The sequence below is a fragment of the Cydia pomonella genome, chromosome 17 (assembly GCF_033807575.1).
Source record: "Cydia pomonella isolate Wapato2018A chromosome 17, ilCydPomo1, whole genome shotgun sequence".
Taxonomy (NCBI): Eukaryota; Metazoa; Arthropoda; class Insecta; order Lepidoptera; family Tortricidae; genus Cydia; species Cydia pomonella.
Genome location: NC_084719.1, coordinates 14,590,732 through 14,601,498, shown reverse-complemented (window position 1 = coordinate 14,601,498; position 10,767 = coordinate 14,590,732). Strand labels below are relative to the sequence as shown.

At 35.7% G+C, this 10,767-nt stretch overlaps 1 protein-coding gene across 4 annotated transcripts; it reads left to right on the top strand.

Annotated features, from left to right (window-relative positions):
• Positions 1-1,228: 1,228 nt before the first annotated feature.
• Positions 1,229-6,293, top strand: LOC133526905 (bifunctional methylenetetrahydrofolate dehydrogenase/cyclohydrolase 2, mitochondrial). 4 transcript variants are annotated; one of them, XM_061863759.1, is made up of 6 exons: positions 1,229-1,574; positions 1,904-2,001; positions 2,258-2,713; positions 3,280-3,488; positions 3,977-4,099; positions 4,869-6,293. In XM_061863759.1, the coding sequence occupies exons 2-6, from the start codon at positions 1,910-1,912 to the stop codon at positions 4,994-4,996; spliced, it is 1,008 nt and encodes a 335-aa protein (XP_061719743.1). In that variant the 5' UTR covers positions 1,229-1,574; positions 1,904-1,909; the 3' UTR covers positions 4,997-6,293. The 4 variants fall into 4 exon arrangements, with proteins under 4 accessions (XP_061719743.1, XP_061719745.1, XP_061719746.1 ...); XM_061863760.1 differs by having other exon boundaries at positions 1,292-1,349; XM_061863761.1 differs by lacking the exon at positions 1,904-2,001.
• The last annotated feature ends 4,474 nt before the right edge of the window (positions 6,294-10,767 follow it).

The window sequence follows — 10,767 nt, the reverse complement described above, 5'->3', positions numbered from 1 at the left end:
ATACACGTTCTTATAATCCCAAAAAAATGTATTGATTAAGTAAGATCTACCAAATAACATTTTTTTTTCAAATATGTCCATGGACTGATTAGATTACTAAGTAAATACAGCGTATACGAGTTATTTTAGTTCCAAATGCGTTGTTTCTGGCACAAAATGAGAGCTATCCTTGTAAGCGGTACATTAAATTCCAAGTAATGGCTTCTTTCCTAACCATCGATATAGAAACTAAGCATATAGTTATTATAGTTGCAGACATCGTGCCATAACACTTTCCGTTAAACTGTTTTTTTTGATTTTCGGGATTTTTAATTCGTATCACGTATAAAAATAAAACATTCATAGAAAAATTGTGACGTCCGGAACCCTAGAAACGCGAGTTCCACTCGCACTTAGCCGGTTTTTTTGTTGTTTTTATGACGGCACGGAAAGGCACGGACATGACGCTGCATCTAATGATTTATTTATAATTCGCATATAGCGAAATATCATTTTTATGTATTAGATCTATTGATTAGACAAATTTCAGGATTGCAATAAGTCCAAAATTGTGCGGTAAGGTAGATTTATATCAGAGACATGTCAGTCGCTTCGCTTGTTTATATTCAAAACGCAACTCTTTGTAGCTCCGTCGAGTGGACAAAAACTAGAGCTGGACGGTAACTAGCACGATCATCCTATATGCGTTACCAACTGATAGAGTGGGCTCGGAAAAAGAAGAGTCAGGTGATTACAATGTCATGAGTGATCGAATTATATTCTATTCTATAGTGCCGACCGCGAACACCGAAGTTCACAAATTGCGGACATCTTTCTATCTTACTCCAATTATGGCGTAATTGGAGTGACAAAAAGGTACCTGCAATTTGCGAACTTCGGTGTACGCGGTACGTCTTCAGAAGATCTACCGCGAACCGCGTTCAACGTGTTGCTCTTGTAAATTCCTACGTACCTAAGTGTGATAGGGAGGCAACATGTCGAACGTGGTTCGTGTCGTGGTAGGATTTCTCTTTCCTTCCGATGTTTTTCTGGGTTCCAGTTCCAGTAAGAACCATTATAATCTATGGGGTTTTTATCCCTCATTTCTATGAGTAGACATTAGAGAAACTGGCGTCTACTTAAAACAATTAACACAGATGATCAACTTTGTGTTTTATTTCTATTAAAATAAGGTTGTTTCTTATATAACACGGTTACGTTTATGTCAAAAGAATCAGTTGTCAAAATCTACGTTTAGATAAAAGGTGAAATTCGTTTCTATTAAAACGTGGTGCAATAAAAATAACACGCGTTATTAGGAGTGGAAATTTTATTAAGAAGTTTTTATCAGTGATTTCAGTTTAACTTTGGTATGTAACGTAGAAAAATAGCAATATAATATAAGTCATAACGCGCCTTCTCCCCTCTTATTTGTTACTAAGCTGAATTCCGTGTTGGTGTTAACACCAGGAAGTTATCAACCCGTATTGTGTAAATTAATGAAGTTGTTTGCGTCTTGGACTTGGCTTCAATCAGGTTAATTCATACGCAACGGAACACGCCTCCTTACTTGCCGTTGTACACGAGATTCTGAGGTAAATAAGTTGATAACCTATGAGTAAAGATAACCTGAGTTACATTAGTCTTGAAATATCCGGTATTGTACTGTAAGACGTCTTTTGAAGCAGTTTTAATCGGTTTATGCTCATAATGAACCAGTAACTGCGATTATTCTTGATCTCTTCAACCCCATGAACGAATAGTTTACTGTTTAAACTGTTTAAATCCAGTTAACACCCGTTCCACGTGTTTGTTTCGGGGCCAATTATTTGTTCCTATACCAATTATAGAGACTAGTAAACATGATAGATAATAATTTTGTTGTTCGGTTAATGTGACCTGACTGACCTATTAACGTCAACAGTAGGCGATGAGGCAAATCATTTGCCTTCGAGTTGTCAGTTCAGTTCTGAAAGCCACAATGAGAAGTCATACGTTCTTTGATTCCTTGGGCTCGGCCAGGTAATATATTAGATTAATGACCTCTGCATTTTCTCCGCTATTAGTTTCTTTTTAACCTTAGCCCTATTTTATGTTGTGTGGTTTTATTAATTTATTACTTTTCTTAGCTTGGGTTTTATTTACATTCTGTCCCAAAATCAGACAGAATCTCTTTCTGTATCCAACCTTAGTGACCATATTACTGTTGTGTTAATAGCTATATGTGTTTGTTTTAAGAATTTTAAAATTATGTTTTTAATTTTTCTTTTTTATTTAGCATCATGGCCCGAATCCTTGATGGCAAGGGGCTTGCCAAGGACATCCGCAATGAATTAAAAATTAAGATCCATAATTGGATGCAACAAGGTCACCGGGCGCCAACCTTGAGATGCATTATAGTTGGTGATGACCCGGCCAGCCATACTTATGTTAAGAACAAGATTCAAGCTGCGACAGATGTAGGTATTCAGGCCGAAACCATAAGATATGAAGTTAATATGACCGAAGAGGACCTTTTGCTAGCTATTGATGAATTAAATGCAAGCTCTGAAGTTGATGGCATTTTAGTGCAATTGCCTTTGCCCGGAGGCATTGATGAGAGGAAGGTGTGCAATGCTGTGGCTCCGGAGAAGGATGTGGACGGCTTCCATATTGTCAATGTCGGGCAGCTGTGTCTGGACATGCCAACTATTGTTCCTGCCACTGCTTTGGCTGTTGTGGAGATGTTGAAAAGGTATGTATTTTTTAAACTAAGATTTTTTGGGTTTAGTTTTGTTATTTTCTTCTGTCAATTAATCCAAACAATAATTAACATCAATTTCCAATCAATGGCTATCAAACACAAAGTCTCAAATTATATCTGGGTAGATTTATTTTATTTGATTAGAATACTTATTTAAATAAAGTGTTATCATGAACACAACACAAATGCACAATGCACAATTTTGATAATCTTGATTTTTAGTTTAGATTTTTATGTTTTTCAAGTCTAGTGTGTTCAAATTGAGATTTTATTATTATCAACCCGCACAATCAGACCAGACTGGGTGGTAAAGGAAGTTAGTATAATATTTTATATGCTAACTTTTGAATTTGTAGTAACCTTGACACATCCTGTTTAACATAATTATTAATAGCCAATCTTTCACTTTTTCATAAATATATTATGTTCACATACTGAAAAGTATCATTACTTAATATTTATTTTATACAATCTTTGGAATTTGACTTCATAGCAAAACCTGATTGAACAGCCTCTGGAATATTTAATTTCAAACTAACATTAAACTATTTTTGTAGATTCAAAATCGACACCTTTGGCCGTAATGCAGTAGTGGTAGGCCGTTCAAAGAATGTAGGCATGCCAATCGCCATGATGTTGCACAGTGACATGAGTCATGACAGTGGCCTAGGCATGGATGCCACGGTCACCATCTGCCACCGGTTCACGCCTAAAGAGAAGCTGGAGTTCTACTGCCGGAATGCTGACATTATTATTACTGCCACAGGTATGTTTCAACTATCCTTTTTACCATAAGTTTGCTTGTACTGTGCTGTCCAAACTATTTATAGACATTCTTTTCTTCAACTAAATTCAGATCAAAGTAAATCAATAGAGGAGTACAACTTTGCCTTTCCTTTAGCTGATATAGGTAAAAAACTTAGCCCTCTTACATGTACTTCATTGTGTATAATTTATAAAAACGCAATAAAAAATTATGTTGGCATTGATCTCTTCCTGTTGAATCTTAATGAAAAATAAACTGTAATTGAACAGGATTTTAGCTAATTACATAAGTATATAAATAAATAATAATATAAATAATGATTGTGCAAATCTTACGTCTTATTTCAAATATACAGATATGATCCGAACACTTCTAAACAACATACATAAGGAGCTTTTGTTGAAATTTTTATCGATACAACCTATGAGACCTGTTACAATTCTCAAGTATGAGATAGTTTACATGACTAATTCAATATTTTCATTTAGGTGTTCCAAAATTAATCAAAGCTGACATGGTGAAGCCGGGGGCTACAGTCATTGATGTTGGCATTGTCAGAGTGACCGATGATGATGGGAAGACCAGACTTGTCGGTGATGTCGACTATGATGGTGAGTTTTACTATATTACTTATTTATGAGTTTTTTTTTTACTGATGATGCGGTCGTTAAAATGTTTTTACTTATTTATTCATCTAGATTCTAGAACAGTCTTATAAACGTATAAAATATGGAATACTGATCCGAATTAAAGCCATTAAAGTAATGTTACATTAATACTTATCTTTATGATTGTTTAAATGCTACACATACTCGTACGATTAATGACAGCACTTAACGATATTAATCATTGATTGATCGTTTACTTTTACTTCTAAAATCAATAACAATAGCGGTATTATCTAGAGTCTTAGTGCAGTTACTTGATGAGTTAAGTCTAGCAACAAACTTTGGTATTACATTAGCATTTTTATTGTTGTACCTAGTCTACCTTCATACTTAAGAAGTTTGCTGATGAGTTTCAGTAAAGTAACTTTGCTTGTTTATTTAAGCGTGATTTACTTAAAAATTAGCGTTCATCAAATCCGTTTTTTTTTTTAAGTATATTATATTGAAAAGTTTCTATTTTGTTGTTTTTATAAAATTAATTACCAGTAGAGCTAAGATAGTCGGCTCTTTATCATTTGTCACCCTGCCTGTCACGTTCTAACAAGTATGTAAGTGCGAAAGTGACGGGCATAGTGACAAGTGATAAAAATGGAACTGTGCTGCCACCGCTGAACTGAACAACTTGCCTGTCTCTAACAACTGAATTCGCTAGCTCTCGGCCGTCAACCCTCAATCCATCACTTCCTATACTGACGTAGTATTTTGTCCGCAGAGGTAAGCAAAGTAGCCGGCGCTATAACGCCCGTGCCCGGCGGTGTGGGCCCCATGACTGTGGCCATGCTCATGCATAACACCTTCCAAGCTGCCCAGAGACTGCGAGATGCTGAGATGATGCAATAAGTTACAAGTAAAGTTTATTAGACATCTTGTGGCTGGTTTTCCATTTGTAAATTACAGCCAATAATATGTATTTTTTGTTGATGTTGGGAAACTTATTATTCATATTATTTCATGTTATCCATCTGATGATATGAAAACGTTTCACTAAAATTAATTTTATTATTGGCTGGAACTATTCTATTAACTTGACAAACCCTTTGGAAACTGAATAATATGAAATACATTTCATTTAGAATTTTAAGTTTCAAAATTAAGTTATTTTAAAGTTAAATGTGTTAATTTGTTATAAATTTTAACATGGAGTCAGGTGAGTGCTGCTCATATTTTGTAATTGGTTATGTTTATTGGGTATTGTTTAAGAATCTCTAAATTAAATGTATGCCTCTTCTATTTCGTACCACAGTGCCTTACTTAGTTATAATGCGATTTAAAAAAGTATTATATAGGTTATTATAATTTAATAATACCTTGATGGTATTTAGCAATTTGACTAGATCTATGCTATATTATTCTGTTAGTTATTAAGATGTAATCAGCTGATTGTTTTTCAAATCAACACATTCCTTGTTATATTGTTGTTAATCTTAAGCAGAACCATTGTAAAATATCAAATACAGTAGAATCTCGATAATCCGGAACTACGATGGTTCGGCACGTCCAGTAATCCGGCACTAAAGTAGAGGTGCAAGTGATCATTATATGTCCAGGTTTACTATCTGCACTTACATTATCACACTGCCTTCCCTTTAAAAGTGGCTAAAAACCAAATAAGGGTCGAATTTTCTTCTTATTTTAGTATAGTATACAACATACAACAACGCATGAACGCATGACGCAGGAAGCGGACCCCAGGCTCCCATGAGCCGTGGCAAAAATGCCGGGACAACGCGAGGAAGAAGGAGGAGTATACAACATAGGTACAACATACTTAAAACATATCAAAATAATGCAGATTTGCTTTAATTTCCAGTAACTCGAAACTTTCCATTAATACGGCACTCTAGTGTCAGCGTTAGTGCCGGATTACCGGGATTGTACTGCAGTTATATTTAATAGACTCACTTACCTTTAAGTTTTGAAGCCCTTCCAGGAAGCTAATGCAATAACTTATTGATGCCTATGAGCGTCATGGTCCATAAGTCATGCCATAACGACTGTAATTTCCACATTTCATTTCATTTACCTATTCCATAATGGCTGTGATAAATAAAATTCTTCTGTTCCATCATAGTATCAATTGGCATGTTGTTGACTATAAATTATACCAAGTTAATAATAAATAAATTATTCGTACTAATTCTTGACTATTATTTACTTATTCCCTTATTCATAATTTAGCAAGTCTTGCTCTTTTTAACCACCATACCTATGTCTAAGGTAATGAAAGTAGATGGTTAAACAAAGTTGATTATGACCATTTATATAGGTATTCTATAGGGGTATTGGGGGGGGGGGGGGGTAGGGGTATACGGGACAAACGGGAAAAATACGGGTGCGATACTTATACGGTGACATATGACGGAAAGAAACGAACTTATATTTCGCCATAATACATGCTTGCAAGACCGTAATTTTTTATTTCCTCGCGTCTCCATGAATCCTAATTAATATTTTATGAACACCTGTTTCATTTATTTGATTGTACGTGATCAATCTAGATCACCGAAGACATTGGTTGGAACATCGACGTATAACTACATAATTAATTCGCTGTTTCAAAGAACTAGTCAAGGAGTAAACGCGTATAATCGTCGAGTTTTTCATAATATTAAAATTAATAGATCAAGCTGCCTAACTTACGTATCTCACTTTTAGTTATAAAGTATTTAGTAGTGTCCGACCGAAGTTTCGGTTTCGGCATAAACGTAATGTTGCGGCAGAAGGAAACTTGCCCGCGTAGTCAATATGTCAATCGTTAACGCTCCGTAGCGAACGAAACGCAACTGCCACTGTTGCACTAATATGGAAGAGTGATAGAGAGATGACGACGCGCTACGCTTCGGAACGTTAATGATGTTGGCTACGCGCGCTGAACAGTGTCGGCCAAAAAACTGCTGAACATTTCACCCGCGCTGAAACTGTATGTTCAGTTGATGTTTCGATTTCGGTATTAAAAAAATCATGTTTCGGCAATCTAGGGCAAAACAGAACTTTCGGGTCCGGCAAAAAATCCGGTTTCCGTTGGACATTAGTAATAAGACTGAAATTAACGGTCGATTTGTAGTAGGTACCTAACGTACCTGTTATCATTGAACAACCAGTTGCGCACTGAGCAACCATTGGAGAGAAGAATATTTAATTCCCAGTAAGCAGTTTCTATGCACAGACATTACCAATCACAAAATAGGTACTTTATATATCTGTTGTAACGTTGGTAAGCTCTTTGCCTATATTCACAAGAATGTGAAATAATACGCATTGTTCTGTAGACCTAATATTACAATTTAAGGTTATCTTGAGTGAGAAATACATTTTCCATTAGATTCACCACATTTTCTGCGTGCTAGCGTTCGCGACATGGGGAATCCAAGGTCGTACCTATTCCGAAGCTTATATAATGGAAAAGTTAAAAACAATTTTAACGAGTACTTTTTATTTATAATAGGTAGGTACGTGATTTTCTCTTTTGTTTAATGGTTGTTATTAGGTAAGTACCTAAACGACATAATTTTATAGAAGTTTGACGTTTAAAATAATACTTGCATTGGCTAGGCTGCCAACTTATCTTGGTCTGCCTCTAATAGATACCTAAATAGTACTATGTGAATGGCGGTCATGAGGTTAAGGAATAAAAAATTACACACACGACAACATCACATAAGTAGGGGGAGTCAGGGAGACATGTCCAAATGGAAGATTTAACCCAACTTGAACCTTCTTCTTCCTCGCATTGTCCTGGTATTTTGCCACGGCTCTTGGGAGCCTGGGGTCCGCTTGGCAACTAATCCCAAGAATTGGCGTAGGCACTAGTTTTTACGAAAGCGACTGCCATCTGACCTTCCAACCCAGAGGGTAAACTAGGCCCTATTGGGATTAGTCCGGTTTCCTCACGATATTTTCCTTCACCGAAAAGCGACTAGTAAATATCAAATGATATTTCGTACATAAATTCCGAAAAACTTATTGGTACGAGCCGGGGTTTGAACCCGCGACCTCCGGATTGCAAGTCGCAGTCTCTTACCGCTAGGCCACCAGCGCTTATATTATTTAACCTAACTTGAACCATCTTATTAAAATACAAAAACCTAGGTATAGGTATTCATCTACGCCAGCGACCTACGTCTAGCTTCTAACGGCCCACCATGCATGAAAAATTCGCATCGGTAAGTATTAGATTAGAACATAGAATTTAAATGGTTTATTTTAAAAATCTAACGAAACAAAACAACACAACTCTGTCCTAGTGTTAGGACCGTGACGTAAACTCACTAGAGACGAAGGTACTTCGATGTTTGTAGCTCACTATCTTATTGGTATAGAGGCACGTCTCAACAATGCATTTCCTCGACAAACATTTGCAAACGGATACTGGGGACAATTTTGTCAACATGTACCGGTATCACAGATCACCTAAGTACACTGGTACCTATCAGTATCACAAAAGATACTTACGATCAAAAAATAAGATGTATTTTTTTTTGGAGTGCTGCTGTTACGTTAATGAATAATTATTATTAATTATATAGGGCATTCTGTAATACGAGATTCTCTAAGGATTAACCGGCATCCGATATCGGGTCGCATTTAATCCAACCTGCACTTTCCAAGTTTTGCACCTATCTGTGACCTTGGAGACGCCATGTCTGTCACTTTCTGTACAAAACAGGCTGCCGAGTTTTGCGGGGAGGGGCACGTCAAATGTATGTATGTTACATAACGTGAAAATAGCCATGTCAGATTAACGTCAGTCCATACAAAAGTATGCACAATTGTGCAAAGTTTTCGACAGAGGGGTAAGCTCTTAAAGGCGACTCCTGTCTAAATGCTCTAAGGTTTGACCTCATGCTCTTCGTAAACGCTTCATAATGCTTCAAAATGCGAAGTCTACGAGAGGTAGTCTGACTGGACACCCGCTGCAAGTTGCAAGACGTTTACGAACGTTTATATTGCTTCCCGTATCGTTACCATCTCAACTTCATATAAGACCTAAAAACTCTATTTAAATGCGGACCTTATATTGTCCAGAGTAAGGACGCTTTTTAAAGTTTAGGTTTGTCGTAGAATACGAGGTTGCATAGGTAATATGGTATATGCATGACAATGAATTGGCAGTCAAAGGAGATTGTTTCACAGGTCGAAGACAGTTTATTTTGATGGAGTACTTGGTACACCTTTGATTTGTTATAATTAGATATTACCAAACCACTGACACAACTGCAGAATTACTTTAAAAAGGTGCTAGGTTTTTTGGCTTAATAATAATATTTTATCAATTTGGTATTAGATATGTAGTAAAAGCTGGTGTTAAAACGTAGTTGTTAAGGTTCTCAAAGTAACAGTGTAAGCCACATGCTGTTACAAACGAACAAATATTATAATACTTCAGCTTAGGTACACCTGTTTTAGGCAGGCAGGTAGGAGTTACAACACTGAAGGTTAGAGCGAGGCTGACCTTAATTCAGATTAGGTAAGGCAAACCTATTTACAAAACTTTATCACTAGGTACCCCGTCTGTTACCAAGTCTGAATCTTGAGAATTAGATTATTAATACCATCAAACAAACTTTCGAAGATTATCTACTACCATATATAAAGAAATACGAGTAAGTAACTAAGTTACTTACTTATTAATAATAGGAGGTTGTATGGGACTTGGGAGTATAGAAGTTTCAAAACGTATTATTGATATAAGTTTTAAATTCGCTTAATAACGATTAAGCACGTTGAGATACGTCGAATTAATTACGATATGAATCGAATATGTCAGTGTCGAAAGTGGCGTATTTTTGTTTGAAGAGACCCATAGGCTGCATAGGCATACATATAGACTGCTTACCGTCAGGCGGACCGTATGCTTGTTTGCCACCGTCGTGGTATAAAGATACTGACATATCCGATCCATATCGTATCGATATATTTTAATTTAGATTAGTTTTTACCATATCGTATCTAGACCTAATTTTTGACGTATCTTAAAATGTGAATCGGGCATGCTTAAATTTAATTACATATAAATCTTTTTATAAATGGGTTTTTAGCTAGGTGTCTATGAAGTGAGCACTCTTAGCTTATTTAATTATTTCTATATGTTAATGTACCAAATGAAATGTAATCTAGTTAGTTTGTTATACTATATTGTGTACTATGTTCATTTGTAGGTACATAAGATGGTATTAAAACATAGTCGGTACATGACACCCTGTTAGGGCATGGCATTAATCTTAATACTAGTGGTGAATATTTACAAATAATAAACTAAACTAAACTTGTCTTTACATAATAATTTAGAATAGGTACATTATAAAATTCATTAAAATAATAGAAATCTTAATTAAATTGGATTCATGCTCAGGTATTTTATAATTGTATAATTCATTATCATAAAAGCTTAACCAATAGTCAATAATAAAATGAAAAAAAAAATACTATTCTTATCTCTAGATCCGGGCATCTGACAGCTGGTCATCGGTAGAAGTTAAAGTGATAATCCCCGATTTTTTTTTTGTTTTCGCACAAAAACAAAAAAAAAACTCAAAAACTTGCATCCTTCAAGTGACCTGCATTTTCTGACATATCAGCATAATATAGCATATTAACTTCTGATAATTCCT

Coding starts and splice junctions, on each gene's coding strand:
- LOC133526905 (XM_061863759.1), top strand. CDS start 1,910: ATGAGGCAAATCATTTGCCTTCGAGTTGTCAGTTCAGTTCTGAAAGCC. Junction 2,714..3,279: donor GTTGTGGAGATGTTGAAAAG/GTATGTATTTTT, acceptor CTATTTTTGTAG/ATTCAAAATCGACACCTTTG. Junction 4,100..4,868: donor CGGTGATGTCGACTATGATG/GTGAGTTTTACT, acceptor TTTTGTCCGCAG/AGGTAAGCAAAGTAGCCGGC.